Source organism: Micromys minutus (assembly GCF_963924665.1).
Source record: "Micromys minutus genome assembly, chromosome: 1".
Taxonomy (NCBI): Eukaryota; Metazoa; Chordata; class Mammalia; order Rodentia; family Muridae; genus Micromys; species Micromys minutus.
The window spans coordinates 177,501,071-177,529,044 of record NC_137969.1 but is presented as its reverse complement, the minus strand read 5'-3'; the positions used below and the strand labels follow the sequence as shown (position 1 = coordinate 177,529,044).

At 42.6% G+C, this 27,974-nt stretch overlaps 1 protein-coding gene and 1 pseudogene across 2 annotated transcripts in view; one reads left to right on the top strand and one right to left on the bottom strand.

The window, feature by feature from the left end:
* Nucleotides 1–27,974, top strand: part of LOC308419540 (actin, cytoplasmic 2-like) — a 1,056,985-nt pseudogene that overhangs the window by 772,625 nt on the left and 256,386 nt on the right. The gene's annotated exons all lie outside the window — the stretch shown is intronic.
* On the bottom strand, nucleotides 39–27,823 carry SLC26A3 (solute carrier family 26 member 3; the record flags this gene model as incomplete). The annotated part of the gene is made up of 20 exons (XM_080915249.1): nucleotides 39–62; nucleotides 2,023–2,088; nucleotides 2,198–2,340; nucleotides 4,574–4,628; nucleotides 6,233–6,466; nucleotides 7,371–7,466; nucleotides 8,852–8,944; nucleotides 9,033–9,102; nucleotides 10,455–10,561; nucleotides 11,968–12,063; nucleotides 15,705–15,782; nucleotides 15,891–16,004; nucleotides 16,100–16,247; nucleotides 19,275–19,357; nucleotides 20,553–20,705; nucleotides 22,156–22,320; nucleotides 24,600–24,766; nucleotides 25,000–25,110; nucleotides 27,049–27,188; nucleotides 27,693–27,823. The coding sequence occupies 20 exons, from the start codon at nucleotides 27,821–27,823 to the stop codon at nucleotides 39–41; spliced, it is 2,274 nt and encodes a 757-aa protein (XP_080771375.1).

Sequence of the window (27,974 nt, the reverse complement as noted above, 5' to 3'; positions counted from 1 at the left end):
GTTATGACAGATGAGCCTCCTTCTGAACTGTATCTTGATTAGAATTTTGTTTCAACTGGTACCTAGAAGAAAGCAAAGTGATTGTTTTAAGTAGTTTGTCAAGTTCACCTTTCAGGAATTCTGTCTTAGGATCTTTAACTTAGCAGTTACCCCAAACAGATATATGTTTTTATCATTTTAAAAGATTTATTTATATGGGAGTTTTGCCTGCACATATGTATCATGTCCGGCACCTGCAGAGGTCAGAATAGGACACTGGATCCTCTAGGACTTGAGTTGCAGGTTGATGTGATCTGCCATGCCAGTGTTGGGAATTGAACCCTGGTCCCCTGGAAGAGCAACCAGCGCTCTTACTGAGCCATCTTTTCAGCGGAAAGAATCTTCAATGGCCTTCCATTGCTGCTTAGTTAACAGAGATCCATGTGCTGACTTAATTTGTATGCATTTTATTTCGAAGACCTGTTGTAGCTTAAGCAATGTAACAGTACAGTATATTACAGCAAATGTTTTGAGTCACCCTTGGATATCCGTCAGTCAGACATCTTGTTTTTACTTTTCTTTTTACATTTATTTATTAATTCACTTATGGATTTGGTAGGGAAAGAGGCATGCTGTAGTGTGCATGTGGAGGTCAGAAGACACATGGTGGAGTTCTTCTTCCACCATGTGGGTTCTGGCGATCAAACTTACAACATCAAGCTTGACAGCAAGCCACTGAGCTACCTCTCTGCCTTCACATTCTGTTCCTACCCCACATTTAATATGGAAAGCCAAGGAGTGTGTGTGTGTGTGTGTGTGTGTGTGTGTGTGTGTGTGTATCTGTGTGTGTCTGAATAGAGGTGGTGTCAGTCTTTCTTCTCAGGTCTCTAACTAGTGCTCTTCCAATCCACCTTTGCTATTTGAACCACCCTTTGGTGACTGGTTATTTGACCCTAGACCTTGATTTTTATCTAATCTGAATTCCTGCTTGCTGTACTTCTGGCTTCATTTACTGGAATACCACGGACCACTTCCGGTACTTGACTATCATTAGCTTCTTCTTGAGGGCCCTCAAGCAGTCTTTAGGTGAAGGACGGACATGAATGCTGCAGTGAGGCAGGATGCAGGATCTGTCATCAGTCCCTAGCTGTTCTAGGGACTGTCACTGCCACTCAGAGTGTGATCTTACACAAACTAGGTAAGCTATCTGAACCTGACTAACCACATCCTGATCTGAAATAGACGATACCACCTTCATGTGTCGTCCTAAGGATTTAAAATAATTTATGAACCTACTATATTTGGGCCTACACCCAAGAAATCACCTTCCCTATACTATAGACATTGCCTTAAAAGGCTGCATGCTTTAGAAATGAAGGTTCTAGAATGATTTGGAACTCTCCAGTTAAATAATTAGCAACTCATTCTAGTGAGAAAGGAAAGGAGCTTAACTTTTCTGTTGAGCTGACCACTGTTCTAGGGACTCCATGCACCTATATATCAGAGGGCGTCTACTGTTTCCAAGCTTCCCTAATTAATCTGTTGATGGACAAATGGACAAGATGGTTCTCCTGTCTTGTGGGCTTATCAGAAAGAATAAGACCATGTTTGAGAATTCTAATTCAGTTTTGAAACTGAAAGAGTTTCAAAGCTCAAGGGGACACTAATTCATTATTTTCCACTTCCTTTTTTTTCTCCTCTGAATTTATGTTTCATCAAACTTTCCCATGAAATTTGGAAGCATTCGTTATGTTTTCAGGGGTGTAGCACAGAGGCTCAAGTAGGTACTGGATTTTCTACAGATGATGGTAGAAAACTTACTACTTAAAATTGTGTGTGTGCATGTCTGTGTGTGCATGCATGCACAACATTGTGTGCATGTGAGTTGTGTGATCAATGCCAATGGAAGTTGTCTCTTCTATCATGAGGAGTTTTGGGAATGAGTTACCTGAGGAGCTAGCTCTTTCTAAGCACGCACACACACACACACAAACAAACTTGCTGTGATGTTTGGAAGAAGATAAATCTGCTAAAGAATCATACCTGGCATTCCCGATTACGTAATCCTCCATTTGTATTTATGGTAAAGTCAAATTTCATTTCTTTTTCCTGAGAAGAAGAGAGGAAATGGTGATCAGGGTCCAGTGTTCGAATTCAGAGGAAACATTTGAGTGTATATGATTGGCTACAACTATGAATGTCATTAAAGCATCTGTACCTGGCTGGGATTAAACTTTGAAGTGCTGTAGTCCTTCTTCATCAAAATATGCAAAATAGCATCATGGATTGTTAAGAAAAATATTGAGTCTGTGACTTCATCATCAAAGAATTCACACCGAGCAAGTTTGTCAATGAAATCATCTGGAGAAAAAGAAGACATTGTATAATTTTAAAAGACACTTGTTTCCTCATAAGACTGCTTGTGTGAAAGTCTACGTAAGTGTGCATTTGGTTGACCGAGAGCTGACTGCTGCACACTTGCGTATCTTTTACACATTTAATGCCCTCGTGTGGCAGGGAGGAGGACAGGATTCTGTGAGAAAACCCCAAGTGGCTCCTAGAAGAAATGGTTGCACTTTTATTTAGGCAGGAGTCCACTGAGTTTGTTTCCTGTGCCTATTATTAAAATCTTTTGTTCTTCCTACTTAGAAAACATGGCTCTAGGCCTGTGTGCAATGTGCTGCAGTATTCACTGTCAGATCTGTTATCAACCAGCCACTTAACTGTAGCTCGTAAATCATCTTCCTTAACTTCTCACATTGCCCTTTCCATTGTCTTTGAGAAATCACGCACATGCACATGCATGCACACTAGCCAACATTTGTGTGCACAAATCACTGAACCAAATATGACCTTATGTCTACTATGTGCGAAACTCTGGCTAAGCAATAAAGAGGTAAAGATGACTACTATTGACAGGAAAAGGAAAAACAGTAGTGGCAAGGAACAGCCCAGCATTCCCCCTTTCATTGTTTTCTTAGTTTTAAACATGACAACCAGCACACAGTAGGTCCTCATATTGTCTTGGTAAATTGATGAAAGGATAAGATATGGATATTCTGACAGCAGATAAAGACTGTCTCCTCCTGGTGTGTGTCAGGAAAAATTACAGAGTAGAAGTGTTTTATTGTGCTTGGGATTTAGAGAGAAGTGGAGAAAAAGAAGGAAAGGGATGGAGGAGGATAGCGTGGAAGTTCACAGGAAACTTTCAACAAACCAGTGACCCAGAAAGAGCATGGTCGGGGGCAGGGAGGAAGGTGACATCAGACTGAAAGGCATATCGGGTGGCAAGGGAGTTGGGTATGAACATCTGTAGTTACAGGGATGGAATGAAGTCCTCCAATAAATTACAGGTTCCTGGGATCCGTGGAGTAGTTACAGTCATAAGCAGGTAATTAGAAGCCAGGAAAGATGTCAGTTTCTGTGACCTGCATGTCACTCCCCCTAAAACACTCTGTTGAAATGCTGACAGGAGTGACTCCCATACCTCAGAATGTCCCCCATTCAGCTGCCATATCCCTGGATTTATTGGGCTCTGATAAGTCTTTCCCATGAAACTAAGCTCCACAGAGTCAGGAACATGTGTCCTCACCTGAAATAGGGTTTCACATGCAGTAGGTACTCAGTGAGTCTTCCCTGAATTAAAACTGCATTTCCTAAGAACTAGGCAACAGACTGGAACTGAGAAGACAGATAAGATCAGTACGGCCAGTCTACATATGGGTCTCAGCTATGGGTTGGGCTGGAGATATCGTCTGGGGGTTCATTAACACATAGATACATTTGACACGACTCTGAAGAGATTGGCTAGGGAGAGTTCATGAAATCAGGATGGTGGATTTTAAGACTGAAGTGTGGGGAAAGCTGAAAGCTAGGCCTGGGGGGGGGCAGTAGAAGAAACTGTTGCTATGAGAAAAGAGGGAAATATCAAAAGAACAGGCTCAGAAGTTAAGTAGGGAGAGTTTTTAGGCCAAATGCTCAAGTAGGATCCAGATACAGAGACCTTAAGAGCAGGCTTTTAGTCTTGATAAATTGGACATCACCCTTGGATACCTTTGGCAAGAATGGCCTTACCAGCACTGAGAAGCCAAAGCAAGGTTGTTATGGCTGAAGAATGCAAGGGGGAAGAGGAGACAGCAAACTGTGTTTCAGCAAGTTTAGAGTGAAAAGAAGTTAACACACTGGCTATGAAATTAGGACCCAAATCATAAAATGAATTTAATCACTTGTTAACAGCAAAATGTAAGCTTGTGGTTACTATGGGAATTTTTATTGGCTCAACTAGAAATTCAGTTCCCTTCTCTGGAATCGTGTGGCATACTTAGTCTTTGGGTGACCTGTCTAGATTGGCTGTAAGCCTGAGATGACTATGTGAACGTTAAAAACAGTTAACGGAACCTGGGCTGGGGCTGTCGCCTGAGGCCCTGGCTCCATCTCCAGATTGACTGGACAGAAAACCTTGTCATACCTTTAACCAGACAAGATGGGACATGCCTGTAACACCAACACTTGGCAGGCCGAGGCCAACCTGAGCTACACAGAAAGATGCTGTCTTAAAATAATTAGCAAACAAACAAACAAATAATAAACTTACCATCAGTTCCCACAATATATACATCCACCTTGATCCTAATAAATTCTTGTAAAATCTGTTAGAACAGAAGACACATCCAGTTTAGGGAAGCGTTTTCACTTGTTGCAAACATAAACTACCACAGTACCTTATGACTGATTATTGTCGGAAACACTTATTTGAAACAGTCAATAAGAACAGACTAAAGCTAAAAACAAGGCTGCACAGCAAAAATTAAATAAATCCCTGAAAGAGGAAAGCCCTTTCCCCCTCAGTAAGAAATCAAACATTCTTGAGAAAAGAATAGGAAAATGGATCACCCCTGATTCTACTTCAACACGGTATGCTCTGTGGAAATGACTAGAACATTCTCAATTTCTCCCACCCTCCCCTGGCTTTTCAAGATGGGATCTCTTTGTGTAACAGGGCCCTGGATATTTTGGAACTCATATTGTTAACCAGGTTGGACTCAAATTCACAGAGGTTCACCTGCCTCTGCCTCCAGAGTGCTAAGAATCAAGGTGTGCACCACCCTGTCCAGCTAGAACTTTTCATCCATATAAAAACAACACCCAGACTAGTCCGTTTGTCATTCATGGTTCCTGTCTGCAGCAGCTGGATGCATCTCGTACCCAGGAGGAAAGACTCAGGTTTCTGTTGTCTAGGCAAAAAATCTAAAAGCCAGTGATGAGGTGAGGTTATAAACAGAAAGGTAGCTCTTGTTTGTGATCAGGCATGAATAGGGCATAGATAGCGTCACCACCATCAGAAACCACGTCTCCAGGCACCAGCTGGGAACTGGGAATTTCTAAAAACTAATCAGAGTCTATGCTCTTTCTGTTGTAATGCTAATACTTTTTTTTTTCTAATAGGTGCATGGTTTTCTTTTTCTTGAGCTAAAATTTTTTAAGAAGAAAGGAAAGAAGCAAGCAGTCATGTGATATAAGTTGGAAAGCTAGGCATGGAGGCACACCTGGGACCCTGGCACTCTGGAAGCAGAGGCTGAAGGATTATGAGCTCAAGGCTAGCCTTGGCTATACAAGTATAGGACACCCTGTGCTACATGAGACCCTAACTCAAAAAGAAAAGCAAGACAAAACCAAACCAACCAACCAACAACAACAACAACACCCCTCAAAAACTCAAACCCAAATAGTGAACAAAATAGTTAAGTTAAAAAGAAAACTTAATTGGTTCTGTGTTTTTTGTGTGTTCAGTTCATCCATACTCAATGGAGCTCTGCTTGGCTCACTGAGATGGGCGCCGGTGAAAGTGTAAGAGAAGCAGAGCGCAGGGCAGGATGATTGTTACATTCCCTTTGAGTCCTCTTTCCTGTTTTGACTTCTGATGGGACTTTGATGTAGAAGTGCAGAGGATACAATGAAATGGAAGCAGCCACACTTCTTGTTTTAGACTTTTTTTTTAGTATACAATAGTAGAATAGAGTTTATTCAGGACATGGGGAAGGGAATTGAGAGGGTAACAGAGAAAGAGAAAGGCAGGAGAGAAGGGGGGAGGGAAGGAGGGAGGGAGGGAAGAAGAGAGGAGAAGAGGGAGGGAGAATAGAGAAGTAGAGGTGTGTGTGATGTGTGTGTATGTGTGTCACCCAAAGAACTTTCCATACATGTAATCTGCCATTAGTAAATGATTTGTTGACCCCACTAAGAAGACACAAATTACCGTTTTGAGGCCCCTCATTGAGGAGACGTCAAGGAAGGATACTGCTGAAAAATCAAGGATGAGGCTGTGGAGGCTGATTTTGGGGATGGTGATGTTGAGGGGGAGATCGGCATTCCAGTCTATGTCAAAGGGCAGGTCTGTGGTATTAATCGGCTGATCCAGTTCTTCTATCTGGTTGTTGTCCAATTCTTCATCAGAGTCTTTGTAGCCATAGGAGGTGCATATAAATCCTTTCTGCGGGGGAGAGGTGGTAACAGGTATCATGATTCTGACTGTGAAAATGTGTAGTGGCATGGAGCTGTAGGAGTTCCTGTAGCTTGGATTCAAAGTTGGTTCAGCAACAGGATTTGAGGTGCTGTGTACTATTGACTTCTGATAGTCTTCTCAGGGCAAAAAAAATGTGTGTTATTTTATAAAGAGATCCTCAAGTATGGCATTTAAAATATGACATTAGGGCTCAGTGGGTAAGGGAGCTTGCCACAAAGCCTGATGACCTGAGTTCACTTTCTGGGGCTCTCACGTGATGGAAAGGAGAGAACCAACTCCTGAAAGTTGTACTTTGATTTCCACATGTATGCACACACTTGTACATGCCCACACACATGTGTACCCACAAATAAATGTAGTAAATATGACATCAATATTGGATATCTTTAGCATTTCATCTACAGCAATGGAACTGTACTGGCTGGTTTTGTGTCAACTTGATATAAGCTGGAGTCATCACAGAGAAAGGAGCCTCCATGAGATCCAGCTGTAAGGTATTTTCTTAGTTAATGATCAAGGAGAGGAAGGGCCCATTGTGGGTGGTGCCATTCCTAGGCTGGTGGTCCCAGGTTCTATAAGAAAGCAAACTGAGCAAGCCAGGGGAAGCAAGCCAGTAAGTAACATCCCTCCATGTCCTCTGCATCAGCTCCTGCTTCCTGACCTGCATGAGTTCCAGTCCTGACTTCCTCTGTTGATGAATAGCAATGTGGAAGTGTAAGCTGAATAAACCCTTTCCTCCCCAACTTGTTTTTTTGGTCATGATGTTTTGTGCAGGAATGGAGACCCTGACTGAGACAAGAACCATGATTTTGAATTACATTTTGCTAAAAGCTCTTATCGAAAACACTCGGGACGTGGGCAGGAAACTCACGGGTGTCACTTGTATCAGGCCTTGCTTCTGCAGCTTTCGGATTTTCTTCAAAGCTTTATTGCGCTTGCGTAGAATTCGAAGTGGGTTAAAGCCAACCTGAAAATCCAATAGCTATGTTACTGGGCAGTTGGGAAGCCTATATTTACAGAATGTGATGATAAAGACTAGCTGGGAGGGGCTGAGGGTTCAGGACACAGGAATAAGTGAAACAAAATTTTTTAAAATTAAATTGAGATAAAAAAATCAAAAACAATACCAGCAACAATACTGAGTCAGGGCTTAGCCTGCATGCAATTACCAACATTTAAAGATATTCATAGAGTACAGAATTTAATCACAGATGATCCATAAATGGATTTAAATTTTATTTGTATCTGTGTTTTGACCCACAAAATCTCATAAGGGGATTTGATTTTATTAATTTTCTTTTTGCCAGCTATAAAGGACACCTGAAGGACTTCTTAAATTCTAAAATTCTATTAAAGTTTGAGTGATTATATTTTCGAAGTGTATTTCAGTATAATTTTTATAGTTCTGGTATTCAGCTTGGGGCTACTTAACAAACTAATTATTATAATTAGGCACAAGGAAAGCCAAAGGGTGTGTCTTAAAAATGGATGTCAAGCTTTTGTTTGTTTGATCTTTTGAGATGGGGTCTCACTCGCTATGTAGGCCTGTTTGTTCTTTTCTACTCACAGAGACCTCCCTGCCTCTGCCTCCTGAGTGCTGGGATTAAGGCGAGCTTTTCTGTCTTTCTTTTCTTTCTTTCTCTCTTTCTTTCTTTCGTTCTTTCTTTCTTCCTTCCTTTCTTTTTTCTTTCTTTCTTGTGTGTGTGTGTGTGTGTGTGTGTGTGTGTGTGTGTGTGTGTGTGTGTGTTTTAAGATTTATTTATTTATGACTGTCACTGTCTTCAGACACACCAGAAGAGGGCATCAGATCTCATTACAGATGGTTGTGAGCCACCATGTGGTTGCTGGGAATTGAACTCAGCATCTCTGGAAGAGCAGCCAGTGCTCTTAACCACTGAGCCATCTCTCCAGTCCCTAGCTTTTGTTTCTTAACCTTCAAAGATTGATCCTTGCCTTCTTTAACCCAATTTGGAAGCACTCATTGTCAATGATCCATTTATAGCTGCTATACTGACTCTCTCTGGTGATGCTGTCAAACATTAAACGGTTTACTCTTGTGTCTGATGCTGCTATCCGCAGAACATGTGCTAAAACCCAGTTAACTAATGCCTGAGTTACGGTTTTTACTTTACAACAGGATCTAAGAACAGGGATCCTATCTTGGACCTCAAAGGAAGAGGCCTATTTCCCAACATAGTAATGGATCCTTTTAAGGTAGTTTTACCTACTCAGGAAATGCAGACTAAAAATTGACACAGCTCAGATTCAATATCCAAGAAGTCAGTGACCTTCGTGCTAGGTGGGAAACATTTCATTCCCAGACACTCATAAATTTTTTGTTTTGAACCTTACAGCATCAGTAAGTTTCTGCTTAAAGAAACCAATGTTTGCAAAGTAGATTGGGGAAGGACATCTGAAAATTTTCACTCCTTCTGGCTCATACACCTGTAAGACAGAGAAGACGAAGAAATGAGCCCTGCTCCTTCATTTGACACTATTTTAGAAGTCAAAGACAACAGGAGGTTTTTCTTACGTCAGCATAATTTTTTTTATTTTTGTAGATGTTGCTCCTTCCAACATTAGCCAGTGTGCTGCATTTTGGACTGTAGGGGGAAGAAAACCACCACCCAGTCAGTTAATAAATCATTCTTGCATTTATTAAGCCCAACACTGATTTTCTTTCCCCCTAGTTTACAAAATCAGGCTTACTTTCCAAAGTTGAAAGGTGGGGGAACCTTCATCTCTTCAAAGGATATGGAGGGCAAACACCTGATCTCTGTGTCCCAGGGCTTTGTAAACAGTGACTCTTCTTTACTACATCACAGTCTTGTACAACGTAACCAATAATAGTGATTTGATGCTAAATATAACTGTGATTTGGTAAGGTAAGGTCCAAATGTACTCAGTTGTACAGACAAGGGTGTGGGGGTTAAAAATAACTTGCCCATGTGACCATTTGGTTTGTCTCTGTATTTGATGGATCTTGGCTAAGGAATCCAACTCGATAAGAGCCCAAGGTATGAAAGAGAGATAGAACAACAGGACCTGTTTCTATGCCAGTATTTTCTATTGTGAAGGGGTAGCTTGAACTGTGATACCAATCTCTGTTGTAGAGCCCCTGAATTCCCATCTCTCTTGCAACCGTGCATGTATGTCAGCTAGGCTGAGTGACCACATGGTGATATTACCTGACAAAGACTTAAAAGTTACAAAGGGTCTTGAACTGGGTGGCTTTAATTATCAAGAACTACAAGCTTTACAGAATTTTTCAACTAGGGGTCTTTGAGAAGTTCATAGGTTCAGCACTCACTCTCAGCTAAAGAGGAAGAGGGACCCCCAGCCCCATCTTAGAATTCCATCTTCTAGGTAACTCATTCTCCTGTGTAAGAAGTCTAAGGCAACAGCATTAAGCCTTCTTAGGATAGAATCACATCCTGTTCATAGGTGAGCAAAGCAGACTTAGAGATGCTTGCTATTCCTTTGATTTTGTATCAGAGCTGAAACCAGGCTGGCAGCAGGTATCTTTCTTGGACTGGAATCTAGTGTTGGGGCATTCTATTGTCCTTCAAGCCTTCAGATGGGGTGACTTTGAGGGATGTTACATTGGCCAGTCCTTTGAAAATTTATTTTTGGATTTACTTATTTTTATGTATATGTACAAGTGTTTCGCCTGCATGAATATATGTGTACTACATGCACACCTGTTGCTCAAGGGGGTTAGAAGGTGGCATTGGTTCACCTGGAACTAGAGTTGTGGGTGCTGGGAATCGAACCTAGGTCCACCGCTAGAGTAATAAGTGTTCTTCGTCACTGAGCCATCCTCTATCTCATGGTCTTGGTAGGTACACATGCTATCAAACACACTACTTTTTTCTTAGCCACTGGCATTTGTTTTTGCTCTTCTAACTGGGCAGGTCAAAGTCTGAGATGTGTGCAGAGCACAGTGAACACTTACAATTGGGTCCTGAACACAATAGTTAGGAGCTGAAATCCCACACTTGCTGCCAGGCCTAATCCAAGCCCAAGGACAATGGCAAAGATGAAGGTCATGAGCCAAATTAACTGCAAGAAGAAGAAGAAGAAAACAACAACAATGTACCAGAGTTTAAGGAAGTGCAATGGAGGTCCAGGGCTAGAGAAAGCAGGATTGTCTAGGGCCAAAAGCAGAGGTTGAAAGTTGTTATCTTGGGCCAGAGAACAAAGTACCTACAAAGACATGTCTCAAAACGTCATTTCTTTTCTGCTGGCTCAGTGCTGGGCTGCAGAAACTCAAGCAAATAGGGCTTGGCTAGAGCAATTGGTAGAACACTGGCCTACAGGGTAGGCTCTTGTTTGACCCTCATGTAGCACTTCAAGGAAAACAAACAAACGAGCAGGTTGACTGGGATAGCCTGTACTAATCTTAGCTCTGTACTCTTGGCTTAGTTAATGGGTACCATCTTTACAAACCCTTGAGCAGGCTAAAAGTGGGTTAAAAAAATCACACACAATGATGCATCAGGAACATGAGCTAACTGAAGGCAGCTTATTACTTTATGCTCTTGTAGTGCCATAGGGTATGCCAACAGGAAACTTTATACTCAGACTTTGACCCTAATTATAAAGTCTGCTTTACGGTCAAGTTAAGAGCAAGTAGGTGCTTTCACAAAAGAACACGTGTCTCCAGAAGGAATGTTCAGAATTACACCCTCTGCTGGTTCTCTGGAAACCAACATATCATTTAACAAAGAACAGAAACAACATATACCCCCAAATTCAGAGCACTTCTGTGGTGTTCAGCATAACCTACAAGATCTAGGATGACAGACCGAAGGGAGACATCCACCAGTGTTTTATGCAGCACTGCTTTCAAGAACCCATTCATTTATGTATTTATTTTTATTTTCATGTGTGTAAGCATGTGTGTGTGTGTGTGTGTGTGTGTGTGTGTGTGTGCACATGTACACCTGTCTGTCACACTGCCTGTGGACACCAGAAAAGCCTAATTCCCCAAATCTGAGATACAGAAGGTTGTGAACCACCCAGCATGGGTGCTGGGAACTGAACTCGGAACTCAGAACTCAGTGTTCTTAACCACTGAGTCATCTCTGTCCAGCCTTATTTATTATTTGTGAAATAGGAGCTCATTGTAAAGCTCAGGCTGACCTCAAACTAGTGCTCTTCCTGCCTCAGATTCCACAGTGCTGACATTATAGGTATATGCCATTATTGATTTTCTTTCTTTCTTTCTTCCTTTATTTCTTTCTTTCTTTCTTTCTTTCTTTCTTTCTTTCTTTCTTTTTTTAGTTAAAATTTCCAGGGAGTAATCAGTAGAGAATGTAGTGTCAAGACAGGAAACAAACTAAGATTATTGCAAGCACAGTAGAAGCAAAATTTCACAGCAATTACAATGTAAACATACATTTTTCATCAGCGTTAAACCACCATTCTGATTTTCCATTTCCTCAAATACAACCGTATCTACTTACACAGTCATATTTGTCCTTTTTCCACAATCTGCCTATCTCAGCAAACTGCATCAGCATTCCCTTTAAGTTTCCAAGTGCTAGAGCTGCCAGGACAGACTGTGAAAGACATAAACAACAGTTGTACTTTTAAGTTAATAAAAATATATATATAGAAGCAAAGGTGAAGGCCATAGATAAGTCCCTTAGCAGGCTTCAAAGTGTATCGAAGGGCACACCCTCTTCCGGTGTGCAGTGCCCCAAAGACCAGGGTTGGGACTGATGTGTTTTCCTGCATGAGGTTATGCTATCCCAGTGACAAGAGCTGAGCAGCTTTCTATGACTATGCTGTAAATGAGTTTACAGCACTTATAGTAGTCTATATCCTGGGATAGAGAGAGGCATATCTTAAGGCCTACATGTGAACCCTCAAATAAGCTGGTCCTAAGCAAAGCTAGTTCAACCTGTCCATTTAAACTTAAACAAAGACATGGAAGTTGCCCTTTGCAAAAAAATAAAATAAAATAAAATAAAATAAAAAGTCTTGGAGAGTTTGAAGTCTTAGACTTTGCTGATGACGACTGTCAGGCTGTTTTATAAAAAAATGATCCGATTAGGGAATGATTAACAAAGGCCCAAGGCAGGGCTCTGAGAGCATGCAGACTATATCTTCTCTGTTCCCAGAGCACACTAAGGTAAATCTGTATAGGAATTGCTTAACAATTGGTCATTGAATGAGTAGATGAGCCAGGGAAGTTACATTTCCCAATCTAGGAGTGACCATCCACAACACAGCCTCTTAAAAAGCCCACAGTTGGGTAGTGGACTCTAAGTTCTTGGAATGTTAACTCATCATTTCTGGTGTTTCCCATACTACAATTAGTCTTATGAAAGCTGTTCCAGTTAATAAAAAACATGCAAAATAGTGACGTATACCCATGACCACTTGAGTCTAGCACAAGGGCAGGAACCTTCCCTACCTCCATTTCAACAGGTTTCCATTCTGAGTACTGTATGGTTTTTGTGTGCTAAAGACTTCCACAACCAAGAAAGCACAGCAGCCAAAGACAACCAAACAGGGCTTCCATTTTCATGTCTTGAACACTGCTTGACTGGCCCGGATATTTTTAATCTTTACAATTAACATTTTTTATATTAATATCTACTTGGTTCATTTGATTCACTGTGAGAGTGGAGGTAACCATCTAAAAGAAATACAGTTTTAAGTAACATTAACATGGGGGCTGGAGAGTTGCCTCGGTGGTTAAGAGCACTGACTGCTCTCCCAGAAGACCTAGGTTCTATTTCCAGCACCTTCAGAGTGGCTCACCACCATCTTTCTCCAATTCCAGGGGGATCTGATGCCTTCTTCAGGCCTCCACAGGTATTGCATGCATATGATACACAGACATACCCAGGCAAAACTACCCTCCACATAAAAGGTAAAAAACAAGAAAGAAACAAAGAAACAAGGAATATACAAATGAAATGCCATGTAATAAAGGAATAGAATAGAACAGAATATAAAAGGAGAATAAACTTGGTAATGGACCTCAAAGTACACTTTTCTATTGTCAATGTCCTGGTTTTGTTATCACACAGATCCAGGTTGCCAGCTCTGAGGTAGCCGGTAAAGGTATTTAGAGCTGTACTGTGCAATAGGCTTCTATGTTACGTATGAGTTTAGAAAATAGTCAACTGTCTGGCTAGAGACACTGTACTTTTATCAGGTATTTTCCCAGCATCGTTCTGCAAGGAAAACAATTTGAAGCAATTTACAGTGAAACATACGTGCAGCAGGATACACACAGAGCACAGAGAAACCATAAGCAAGGTGTGTGTGGGGTGCGATTTTGGGATCTGTGGACACTAGGGGAACTTCCAATCCATATTCAGTAGTAGCTATTGCTACTGGCTGTTTTCCCGTCATAGGATGAGAAAGAAGCAGAGTTGTGTATGACTCAGGCGATATGAAGACATTCCACGTTGGTAGAGAGCTTACCCCTGGGTTGTCTATAGAGGTTCCTTTGATTAGCATTCTATACCCTGAGAGAGAGGGGGGAGGGAGGGAGGAAGGGAGGGAGAGACAGAGAGTTAGAGACAGAGAGAGAGACAGAGAGTCAGAGACAGAGAGACAGAGACAGATAGAGAGAGACAGAGAGTCAGAGACAGACAGAGACAGAGAGTCAGAGACAGACAGAGACAGAGAGTCAGAGACAGACAGAGACAGAGAGTCAGAGACAGACAGAGACAGAGAGTCAGAGACAGAGTCAGAGAGAGACAGAGAGTCAGAGACAGACGGAGGGAGACTGATTTAAGATTTACGTGGTGATTGTTTCTTTAGTGTCTCCACATTGATGTGGACAAGCAGAAGCAGAACCCACATTTACATTTACACATGGAAGAACCCCCCAGGGCCTCTTTTCTATATAGAGGAGAGTGTGTAAATTTGCTTTTTAAAAAAAGATTTATTTACTATATATAAGAACATGGTATTCAGACGCACCAGAAGTGGGCATCAGATCCCATTACAGATGGCTGTGAGTCACCATGTGGTTGCTGGAATTTAAACTCAAGACCCCTGGAAGAGAAATCAGTGCCCTTAACCGCTGAGCCATCCCTCCAGCCCATAAATTTGTTTTTATTAAGCTATACATTTAAATGTTTTTCCTTAGTGGTAATATCTTGACCTCTTTCATGACATTGGTTTTGAAGCTAAGGATTTGGGGGTGTGGAAGACATGGTTTTGGCAAATAGTGCTCTGTGATGATTGGAGACACATTCAGCCAATATGGTTGTTAGAAGTGACCTCAGCAGGAGTCTTCCCACCTCGGGGTGAGTGCACACTCCAGCTTCAATTGACATGGAAGAAGGACCCAGATAGCAAACAATAGATATTGGTGGGCTGGATCTTATCTCTATGTTCCTTGCAGTCAGAAGTATAATGGAATGTTTGAATAATATTAATTATCAATACAATTAAGTACTCCATGTGCCTTACATCATTTCTTTTCATAGCTACCCTGTATGGCTGGTACTTTTTCCTTCCTAATTTATATGTGTAGGACTTAGGGTTCAGAGAGGTTGAAACATTGATCTCAAATCATACAGATGAAAAACGGGAGAGCCAGGATTTTAAGACGGTCACGGGGCTCCTGACCCATTCATGGACTCCTTTGAAATCCTATGACTACCCCAGAGAGCAATGGAATCGTTATTTACAATCATCTGCTTTCATAGAGGCTCAGTGGTTTCCAGGACACTGGGGCTGTTTACAATTATTAAAGGAAACCCAAATAGCTACAGACAGGGAGCTCAAGGGCAAGAGGTGAGTTCTGTATCTGGCTGTTTACTCCCCTCCTACAAGCTGACAGTGTTGGCTTTGGAATCAAACCGAACTCCTTGGAGCTGCAGGGCGTGTTCCTGAGAACAGGTGTGGAGCCGAATGCTCCACTCCGAGCGTTAGAGGGCTTGATTATCTAACCCTTTAAGAAAATCTTCTCCTCGGTCAGTCTAGGTTGAAGCTGCGATGCCAGAGCACCTCCCCGCTTGAACATTAATTATGTAGAGTAGAGCAGATAAAGCCGTTTGGGCCTCTACATTCCTGACATTCATAAAAGGCTGCCAGAAGAGGGAAATCTTCTTGGTCCGTGCAGGTACCTGAGAGCTTGTCAAGAACTCATCATCCCTAGCCTTCAGAACTTGAGGGTTAGATTTAACGCCGCAAGGAGAGATGCTATCCCCTCAGGGAGAATGATTACCTTTTGTAGAGGATGTAGAAGAAATCCGATGGCAACTATGACGATTAGCACGATGACAGCCGAAAGAAGCCCCGCAACCTGCGAGAATGAAACGATTCCCATGATGGCTGCCGCTTTCTGCCTGGCTCCCGCTTCCCAGTCACCAGCACCGTGCTGGCCTTGCCACAGAGATGCTCGAACACCTACCTGTGTTTTGCCTCCCGTGCTCTCCTGAACCCCTGATCTGGAAAGGGCCGTGCTCCCTGCAAATCCTTTGAATGCTCCAGTGAATATATTGCTCACTCCCAAGGCAATTAACTCCTGCGAGAGACACGGGAGGAAGCTTTTCCTGAAATGGTCTCTTTCAGAAGAACATTATGTGCAGGAAATACCTAATTCAGTCCAATTAGGCTTACCTGATTGCCATCAATCGGATAATCGTATTTGAGGGAATACACGCTAGCAACTGAAAAGGCCACGGCAAAACCGACGATCGCGATGCCAAAGCTGTCTCCTATGGTGTCTTGGAAAATTTCCACTCTGGGTCTAATAGGGGGTTGGAATCTGAAATTGAAAGCAAGCAAAACTATATGCCACCAACTTGTTCACAACCTGAAAAGATTATTGGGCAAATAAATGAATAAATATGGTTTGGGCTGAACTGTGTCTTTTGGTTGTTGTTAGTTTGTTTAAGTATGGCCTAAGAACTTGATTCCTTTGAAAAGTTTGGCATTTCCCCTCTTACTGTCATGAAGTAATGCTGCCTGTATTGATAAGCATTATTATACAGCCTGGCTATAATGGTAAGATAGGGAGCATCTTCCCAGTGCACTGCTATTCATGTTCATATTCCCCTTCGGGCAAGTGTCTTAGATTCCAGCCGTTGTCATGATTGGTTTCAAAGCATTTCTCTCAATCCCTTCAATAATTATCCATGGCTGAAGGCTCCCTGGGCAAATACAACTCTGGGACAAGAAAGTAAAAAAAAATCTTCTCCTTAGTAGCAGGCCTTGGGCTTTGCCTTAAGTGCTGAAGAAATGCTAGGGTCGACCACACCCAGAGGAGAGTAGGTTTTAGCGTAAGGTGATAAGGGTTTTAGAGATAAGTGTGCCTCACTGAGGACACTTCAGCGTTTATGCTCCGAAGCTCAAGCACTGAGAATGTTTGCCCGTCGTATTAGAAAAGCCGGCAGTCTCAAACCTTGTCAAGCTACTAGAATGTTCAGCTCCCGCCAGCATCCACTTCTGACACTTACTGGAAGTGCACAGTAGGGCCAGTCAACTGTGTCTGAATTGTTGTTCTACCTTTTATGCCTTTGATAATAAACACCCAGCTGGGGTTTTGAAAATGCACTATTAGTCCATGCAAACTAGAAAGGTAGACTGTAAATCAGTCTTCAAAAATGAACCCAACAGCAGAGGCACAATTAAAGATTGTATTTTATATCAAAATAACCAGGCCCCTTATTGTTCTCATAACCTTGCTTTTGTTTTGACCTATGAGCTTTATAATGTGGTATAACACAGCCGACTGGCCAAAGACTCCATTCGTTGGCTCAGCGTTCCCTGAGCCTGACTCCTCATTTGTAAATGAGACAATACTTGTCTTCACAGTGTGTGGGGAGGCCAACTAGAATAGTGTGAGCACTGTACGTCATGAATCATGTAGTACATCGTCACCAACATAATCATGCTTGCTGGTCATGCCTGTAAGACGCCCCTGGAATCTAACACGGCCTCCTCCGTATCCTTCCTTCCCTTGGGCCATGTTATTTGCACAGAGGTAGTGTGTTGCCTGTTATTCCACAAAAGTAACTTCCAAAGCGCCGTATGCAATCGGCAGCAAACTAGCAAGAGTTAATGATCACTACCCTGAGTAACAGTCGATTTGCAGTCAATAAAAAATAAAATAAAAAAAAAAAAAAAAAAAATTAAAATGCTCACTTGATCCCTTAGGGAAAAAGAGAGACAGGAATGTACTAAGACACATCCCATGCCTTGTGTCTCATTTAGGTACCAAGCCAGCAAGTAGTAATGTCTGAATTTGAAATACAAGTTGGGCACTTCACACGTCACATACATGAACTGATCTGACACTTCCAGGATCTTTGCCAGTTTTAGCTCCTCTCTATATATAATGAGTGAAGGTGCCAGTTTAGTGAGTTTGCCCAGGACAGGAGGTGATCCTGAAGTCAATTAACTCCGGTGCTCGGGAACTGGAGCACTGAGTAGATGCACCTGGTCAGGCTGCCTGTCTGGAGAATTCAGGGTTAATAAACGGGCTACGTCCTTCCCTGACCCACACACCTGGTGGGGCTGGGACATGATCTATTTACTAAACAAGAATTATCACTCAATGATCTTAGGTTTATCATTTATTTTCAAAACCTTCCTCTTCTGACAAGATTCGCTTTGATGTTTGCGCTTGTTTCTATCTTTTGGGGTTTATGTCTCTAAGATATTTAAGTGAAGTACAATCAGTAGCTTGAAATTACGGGGGGGGTGGGGGCTTTCCCAGTCTCGTTTCCCACAACTTCTTAAAACTTAAAAAATGATGGTTTTGATTAAGTGGGACACATGAAGATAGACACATACACATAAACATTTGTTTAAACAAATGTTGCTTTAAAAGCCACACAAATATCTGCTCTTAAAAGAATCTAGCTACATTAAGATAGATATAGTGGCCGTTGCTATATAATTTCTGTAAGTATCAAATATGCATTAAGCCAAGAGAAAGGAAAACTGTCTTTTATTTATTTTAAGAGAAAAGCAGCTTTCCTTGGCAAGGACATTGAAGCCACCAGTTCTATCTGTGGTTAGAGGTGGGACAGAGACAAAACTCTCAGCCCGCCAGACCTACGGAATTAGCGTTCAGATTCTGCACTAGCTTCCCATCCTCCTGCGGAGCTGCGCTCTAGCCTTGCTCTGAGTAGAGCAAGAGTAAGTGTGCTGTCTGGACTGCTCAGCCGGTGTGCCTTCTGTGTGTCTCCTGGATGTTTGTAACATGGCTCTGGTGGCCTCAAATGAAGTACTGCATGTTGTTTGCTGTCATTTATGGATCAGGAAATCTGGTTTCAGCTGATGCTCACTTTATAAGGAAGAAATTATTTTTGAATTTTTACTATTTTCCTTTATTTTTTTAGTTTTTAAAGATGTGTGTGTGTGTGTGTGTGTGTGTGTGTGTGTGTGTGGTGTGTTTGAGTGCAAGAGTGTATGTGTTCTAGTGGAAGAGTGTGTACTATCTAGATGCAGATGCTCACTGAGGTCATAGGAGGAAGTCACATATCCTGGAAGTGGAATTATAGGTGGTTGTAAGCTGCCATGTGGGTGTTGAGAACTGAATTCAGATTCTCCGTAATAGCAAGTGATTTTAATTGCTGAGCCATCTTTCCTGCCCCAGTTTTCACTGTTTTGAGTTTTTGAGTTTTTCTATAAGGAGACTCTAAGTGCCAGGGTCTCTGGCATTCTTTATGACTGCTTGCTCAAGAGAGAAGGTGCGAGGATTACTCAAGGGGCTTGTAGTATTTTTATAACCAAGGGTGCTTCTTCTCTGAGTGCTCAAAGATGTCAGCGTTGATAATACACTTACCCAAGACTCATGTTACCAACCACGGCCACACCAAACCTATGTTCAAAGTCACAGCCATAGGATACACCGGTGGCGATTACAGTCTGCAGAGTTCCAAATTGCCCAGATTAGAATGCGATGCAACTAAGAGCGATATAAAACCAAAAACCAAAACCAAACAAACAATAATAGCACCGAAATCCAAACCATCCCCCCAAACCCAGACCCACTAGCTGCCAAACCTAACTATCTGAATTTGATCCCTGAGATTCTTTCAGTGGAAGGAGGGAATCAACTCCTGAAGGATTTTTTCCCCCAACTCCAAATAAATAGATAAATGCAATAGAAAGGTAAAGAATAGCCCAACTTGAGACCCATACTATGAACAAATACCAGGTTCTGACACTATTGATGACACTGTTAAGCTTGCAGACAGGGACCTAACATAACTGTCCTCTGAGAGGCTCTACCCAGCAGCTGACTGAAGCAGCCACACATTAAACGGAGCTAGGGGACTCTTATGGAAGAGTTGCAAAACCCTAAAAGGGATAGAGACTCCACAGGAAGAGCAACAGAGTCAACTAACCTGGACCCTTGGGGGTTCTCAGAGACTCAGCCACCAATCAAAGAGCCTGCACAGGCTCAACAGAGGCCATGTGTAGCAGCTGAGCAGCTCAGTCTCCACGTGGGTCCAACAACGGGAGTGAGAGCCCTTCCTAAAGCCGTTCCCTGTCTGTAGAATGCATTCCCCGCTGGGCTGCCTTGTCTGGCCTCCAGGAGAGAAAATGTCCCTAATCCTGCAGACTTGATCCACCCAGAGAGGTTGGGGGGATACCTAGGGGGCCTGCACCCTTTCAGAGAGAAGGGGATGGGGGATTGAGGATGCTGTGAGGAAGGGTGGTGTTGGGGCAGCAACTGGGATGTAAAAATAAACATATCAATTAATTAATGGGAAAAAAGGTAAAAACTAGTAACTAATGCCCTAGACCTACTTACATTTTAAGAAGCCCTTTTAAAGACAATTCCGATTTGCACAAGCATCATACACAGCTCAAGTTTAAAGGGTCTTTTTTTTTTTTTTTAAATATAGCTTGGCTGTGAAGGTCTTGATAATCCCACACATTGGAAAGAATAAACTCAGATAACAGGGAAGTTAAATTCCAGTGAAGAGAAACCTGTACTAAATGTGAAACTCAGAAACTGGAACTGGTGCTCGCCTCACAGAAACCTGGTGTACAGATGACTTTCTCTCCGTGAAACTCTAGCTTTGAATGAAATTCTTCTGATGACAGTCAATACCATGATGAGTTCGATGGGGATGGGCACCGGGAGCTTGCTTCTGTAGCGCTGATTGATTTCCTTCACGACAAACACCACCACGAGAATGATCACAGACGTCACAAGGTCTGCGATGTTTGTCTTCTGAATTTGTGAGAAGACCGACTCCAGGACCTACCGAGAGAAGCCCAGGTGCCCCAGAGTACAGCGTGAATTTCTAATTCGGACACATTTCTCTACAAACAGATTAAAACAGGCAAAAGACTGGCCCAGAGCCACAGCCTTTCTGTGTGCAGCTGCCTCTGGGGAAACCGGGAAACCACAGGGGTTGTCTAGAGACACAATGGGGGTAAATTAGCATAACCGAGATCTCTGCTTTGGGGATGTGTCTGTCTTTATCTTTTATTTTCCAAAAGGACAGGCTAGTATCAGGCTTTGTCCGTGTTGTTCTCGGTTTTGCCAAGGATCCCCCTCTGTTCCTGGGTCTCATTAGCTCGATGTTTGTTCACTTTATCTGTATGGCTAGAGCCTGAACTAAAATCTATGGTCTCACCACACTAGGCAGTAGTACTGTTTTATTTCACACAGTTTCCCACTGTTTCTGAGCATGTGTGTGTGTGTGTGTGTGTGTGTGTGTGTGTGTGTGTGTGTGTTTAAAGAACTCCTATCATAAGGCAGACCTGCTCTGGGTCACATGGAAAATGCCTACACTGTGCAGAGCCTAATTCCTGAAGGAAGTAGGATTGTATGCCCACAGGTCCAAGAGACCCAAGCTGGATTTCATGCACAGCCCAGTTCTGGAATACTTTTGTATGGGAGTGAGAGTGTTTGGAGCAGGTGCTGTCTCTGACCCTGAAGTTTGTCCTGTGAAAAGGACTAAAGATGCCACCGATTTGTACCATAGCACCTCACTAAACCCCAACAGACTAGACCCAAACAAAATGGAGTCATGCATGCTAAATACTACACAACCGAGCCCATAGTTTAAGGGAGCAGACTTGATTCCAAGCATAATAGTCTTTTACCCCCAACAAAAAGAGAGCACAGTCTAACTTAGCCTAATAAGGTAGCTGTGTCTGCTTCAATCCATGCCCGGGTAGAGTTTGGGAAGGGAGGGTAGCTGGAAGTGATCTGTCACAAATCAATCAGGTTTCTGTTTTTGTTCTATCTGATTCGATCTTTTCACACTCGATATTCTGCTATTTTTCAGCAGGGTTTGAGACCAAATAAGACCATTTATTTCTGAGGGTACCAGAGAGAGAGATGTCAGTGTTCAAAGTTCTAGTTACTATCTCAAAATTAAAAAGTTGATCAAAAGGGAGAAATTATGTCCAAAAGCTGTTTCTGTGTACATTTTAAACTGTTTTCCATACACACTAACTGTACTGGAGTACAGACAAGAAACGAGGAACTTCATATATTTGTGTGTGTATGATGGAGAGAGACATACAGAGACACAGAGAAAAGACAAAAAAAAAACACAGAAAGAGACAAGAGAGACGGAGAGACAGAGAGCAGGCTGGCCTTGAACTTACAGAGATCCATCTGCCTCTGTTTCCCAAGTGCTAGAATTAAGGACCACCACGCCTGGCTTCCAGTATTTTTAAACGTCAGGAAGACTTACTTTGAATATAGAGAATGGGTCGCTGTGTGCTGGGACTTCCAGCTGTAGCATAAATTTCAGTTGAGAAACCAGAACATGAATGGCAGCAGCCGTAGTGAAGCCGCTGATGAGGGACTCGGACAGGTATATCACCACAAAGCCTACCTGCAGAACCCCCAGGAGCAGCTGGAGAGAGAAGGACAAAAGCCTGTTAGTAGAGACCAAGAGCACAAGCGAACCAAAGGCTCTCGTCTGCCGTAGCACTTCAAAATGGAAGGCTCGTCCTGTGCGAACACTCCTTAAAGAAGCCAATGCCTCTGCCTCTTGGCACACCTACCATTCTGGATTCCTCCTGGCCTTCTCTTCCATCTGTCAATGTTGCGGTAAATATTTAAAAAGATGGTTGCTTATCCCTTTATCAGCCACCACAGTCTCACTCTGTAGAGGCCGCTCTAGTGTGGAGCCGAGAGCTCAGACTCTGTCACTTGGTCCACAAGCCACCATTACCACACAATTCCTCTCCCAGACCGTTCACTCCACCCGCCCTGCTGCTTCTGTCCCGGGTGGATACGACCACCCTGTTGTGTTCCTTTCCACTACCGCCCAACACAAATATTACTCCAAATCCTGATAGCTTTTCATGGTAGGTTTTTATATTAAATTCTCAATCCACAAACCCTCTATACAATGAGATTAAATCCAGTGGACAAAGATACAAACTGTCTTTCTATAAGGAATAAAAAGACCTATAGAATCCCTTAAGGATATTCATATCTACCTATCCCCAATTACAGTCACTAGGATCTAGTTCTGCTTTCTCCAGCTCCATCTTGATTCCTCCCACTCTATCTCCTCTGCTTCCTGCCTTCACTTCCGCTTCCTGACCTTTCCCTGCCTCTCTCTCCTGTCCAATCATAAACCTACATGTCAGGTTGAACATCACAAGATGTTTAGATAGTATATAAGTCCACCATGACTTGAGAAGTACCCATTAAGAACCTCCTTCCTTCCTCCTAGTAGTTAGGTGCAGTATCTTTAAAAGACTCACCACGAGCCCTTAAGAGCAAAATCTTACCTAGCATCAACCCTCATAAATTTGTTGTTGTGGCATGCATGAATGAGTGCCCATTCATATCTCAAACAAGTTGCTCAAGTTGCTTATGAAACATGTGACTGGGGCTGGCAAGTAGGTTCAGAGGGTTAAAGTACTTGCTGCCATGCCGGATGACCTGAGTTTAATCTCTGGGTCTCACGTGGTGGAAGGAGATAACCAACCTCTAAAAGTTCCTCTGTGGACCTCCCTTCCCCCACACACATACATAAATGTAAAAAGTACAAACATAACCGCATTCTGCATGTTAAAAAGAGTGAGGTTTGAGCCAGGGAACAAGGGTGCTTACTGTCTCCACAGCATTATTGTTTACACTGAGCGTATTAAATAGACTCTGAATAGACTCTGCTTCGCTCAGACACTTGGTCTTCCACACTCAGAAGTGTGTGAGAAGCAAATGAGCACAAAGTTTCTCAATAAACTGCACACATGTGTGCAACTGACTTTTCCTTCCCTTTAGAAATAGCTTTAAGCAATGATATCGTTGGAACCTTAAGTAACATCTTTAAAACCTATAATGTTTTCACTGTCTATGATGGTGTTGACCCTTGTACTGGCTGGTTTTATGTGTCAACTTGACCCAAGCTGCAGCTATCAAAGAGAAAAGAGCCTCCTTTGAGGAAATGCCTCTATGAGATCTGGCTGTAAGGCATTTTCTCAACTAGTGATGGGGGAAGGGCCCAGACCATTGTGGATGGTGCCATCCCTGGGCTGGTAGACCTGGGCTCTATAAGAAAGTAAGCTGAGCAGCCATGGGAATCAAGCCAGTAAGTGACATCTCTCCATGGCCTCTGCATCAGCTCCTGCTTCCTGACCTGCTTGGGTTCAGTCCTGACTTCCTTTGGTGATGAACAGCAGTGTGGAAGTATAGCTGAATCAACCCTTTCCACCCCAATTTGCCTCTTGGTCATGATGTTTGTGCGGGAATAGAAACCCTGACTAAGACAGCCCTGGAGCTTGGGAATGAAGGTGCAGACTCACCATAATCTTTTCCAGGTTTCTTCCCAAGTCTTTTATATAAATAGCTAAAAAAAAAAAAAAAAAAAAAAAAACAAAAAAAAAAACACCAATTCCTCTCAACTAAATTATAGCAGTAACTCAGGCATTAGAAAGAAAAACTTCCAAAGTTAATATTTATGTCTATCAATATCTCTCTCTCTCTCTCTCTATCTATCTATCTATCTATCTATCTATCTATCTATCATTATGCTAGAATGTAATACTTTTTACAGGTCTACCCAATGAGGGCAGGCAAACCAAAAAATGAGGAGGATTCACAGGAGGAAGAAGAGACAGAAAGATAGGTACCAGTCAAAACAGATTGTGGCAGACAAATTACACTATTGGGGCTCACCTGAATAATTCCAGAAAGAATGGTTACTGATGCAGCCACCATGACCTTCTCCTCTATCACTGTCTCATTTTCTGGTGAGCTTGAGGATGGTTCTTGAGAAGTATTGCCGCCCAAGGCCACTCGTGTAACTACGACTCCCACCATCATACTCAGAACTGGAAATGGACCTAGTTAACCAAAGGTAAGTGATGGTCAGTTTGTGCCTTCCTGTGCCTGAGTTGCAGTTGAATCACAAAATCGCATAAAATAGGCCACTGTGTACAACCAGCCCTAGCCCTGATTCTTACAGAAAACAGGGAGTCTTCCAAATGGTGCACAATCTGGAATTTACAGTGAGTTTCTAAAGCAATTTATGACGAGTGAACAGAACCAGCAGCTATCAATGCAGTAACTGACTTACCCACAGATATGTGTCGAGATGTGCCCAAGAAAAAGTAGGTTATCACTGGGAAAAAGGCTGCGTACAACCCATAGGCAGGAGGGATGTTGACCAGCAGCGCAAATGCTAAACCTGGAAAGACAACAGCCCAGTCGTTAGGTTTCATCGGGTTCTCCTAGTATTTTAGATTGGGTGCTTGAAGTAAGTCACCACAGTAACTCAAAATGTGTTCAAAACTAACACTGTCAGAAGAACTCATGAGTATGAGTCTGCGCTCTTGGATCAGGCAACAGTCTCTCAGAGAGAATGCGTGTATAGCACAAGCCAGCAAAGAAGTCAAAATAAAAATGCTTGGGTGGGACCTGCCTAACATGTAAATAAATGCTCTGTCTAATCACAGCACTGGAAAAACAAAATGATGCTAGCATCCAAGAATTTAGCTCAGCAATAGATCACTGGCATAGCATGGAGGATGCCTTAGTTTGCCTCCTTGGTTTGCAAAATAAGAGCATTCGGGGGCCTGGCTGAAGCTGAATGGTAGCAGATCTACTCTGGGCTTACTCTACTGTCCCCTAAGCCCATTAAAGACACGGGAAGTGGCCGTAATGGGTCTCCTTCTAGGCTGGGCATGGAGGCACATGCTTGTAATCTTAGCACTTGGGACATGGAGGGAGGAAGAGCAGAAGTTTGAGGCTAACCTAGGCCACATGAGACTTTGTCTCAATCACCCTTTCCTTCTCTAGGCTCAAAAACAAGTGAAGGAACAACACAGAGAATGAAAAGAAAAAAAAAACTGTTGGCAAATATGTATCAGATAAAGTTTCAGCGTGGGAAATACATAAATAATCCTTGCAACTCTATAATAAAAGACAGGCCTCCTAGCCCAGGGTGGTCTCAAATAAGCTATATGGTCACACTTGTGACACCCCTGCCTCTACCTCCTAGAAGCTGGGATTACAGGCATGAACCATCACCCCTGATTCATATTGTGCTGGCAATGGGACCAGGGGCTTTGAGCATACTAGGCAATCACTCTACCAACTGAGCCATATCTCCAGCCCTGGCAACCCAAGCTTTTAAAACAGCAAGGAGAACTAGGGGTCTAGCTCCTATAGTTCTCAATTGGTATGTGTCTGGCCCTGGACTTGATCTCCATCATCAAAACAGAAAGTAAAATGAAGCAAAAGATGAAGGATTTGAAGACTTATTTTTCCAAAGACATGCAAAAGACTAAAAAGCACAAGAAAAAAGAAGATACTTAATAAACATCATTGGTTACTGAAGAAATACAGACCAAAGACACAATGTGATGCTGCTGCTTCTCACCCATCAGGAGAGCAAAGGCAAGAAAAGGAGAGTAAACGGGAAGCGTCGGAGGATCTGAAGCCACTGTGACATAGCTGTGCACCTCTCCAAATGACCAAACCACCACCGGGCCAGCACTTACACTCCTGCGGATAGATCCAAGCCACTGAAATGCCTTTGTTCAGATAGAGTTGCATACAACATGCACAAATATTCATAGAAGGTTTGTTCATCATCCCTCTGAGTAGAGATGGCTCCAGGGTTCAACCAAGTGTGCTATAAAGCATGCCATAGAATGCTGTCCTGGCTATAGTATGAAGAAGCTGAAAAGCGTGGTGCTAAGAGGTAAATCAGATGCAAAGTGTGACAGGCAATCTCATCTGCGTGAAATACCCAGGATAGGAAAATCCATAGACTTATTGTGAAGGATGAGCGGAGGAAGGAGTAAGAAGAGTCTACATCAAACGATAAAAGATTTAGTGTGTGCACGTGTGAAGGGATAGGGGAGAGAAGGGAGTGCTAAATATGCTAGAATTGGTGAGATCTTCCATGGAGTTACACATATCAAAAGGGTGGCTGGCAGATAATGTGTCAGTAGAATGCAAACCTAGCAGGTGCAAAGCCTGGTTCTAGCACACACACACACACACACACACACACACACACACACACACACGAATCATAAGAATGAATTTTATGATATGCAAATTATATCTCCAAAATAAAAGAAAAGGTAACAGAGGAGAAAAGGGAAGACAAAGTTACCTTGCAGTACAGCCACCAGCCCAGTGCTGATGCCAGAGACGATGTCACTGAGAAGCCATTCCTTTATCTTGTATGCTGGCAACCAAGATGCTATGGGGAATAAAGACAGGGCAATTTTCTTGGCCTTTTGTGAGGAGCAGCTGAAAACATTGAAAGCCACAGGTCAGTGAATTAATATCGAAGTTTAAGTTTGGCTCCTAAGAGTAGGTAGAAAGTTGGCAAAGATGACATCATCTTAAAGACGAAAGTGGTAACTTCGTTCCCACTAGCAATTGCCTCTCTGCCCCTGCCAAAAGCTTTCTGGTCACTACCAAAGACACTTTCCTCTCGTTAAAGGAAAATGCCAGCTTTTCTTCAGCTATAAAAGAATTTCTGAGTCATCCCGAGTAGAAGCGTTTCGGTTGAGAATTCCCCTGTTTCCATCCGTTAGTCTCTGACTTGGAAGAGCTGTGTTTGTGCAGCTTGCTGAGGGGGTGTGTTCCTTTGCCTTTTCACCTCAGGCAGGGGAGTAAAAGGTTTAAAAAGCAAGGGCAGCAGATTCCCGAAGCTATAAACTCGAGCCAGAAAGGAAAACTTAAAAGCTAGAAAATTTAGGAGAAACTGCTTCGTTTCTTCCTGATTCCAGTACTTCCAGAGTCTCTTACCTACAACACCCTTTGAGATGGTCCAGGAATGTCTTGTGATGTCTGTACGTCTTCTTAAACTCCTCTCCAAACGTCTTTGTGGAATATACTGGTCTGGCCACCACATACTGATTCCCTATGGCTTCAATCATTTTGCCTTCCCTGGTGACAGTGGCAAGTGGGAAGACCTTTGAAACTATGTGGTGAGCGCTTCTTCTTGCTGTTAGCAGGTTAAAATGCCTGAAACCAAACAGAGCTGGCTTCTTAAATAACTCAGAGATAATGTGATGCAATTTACAGATG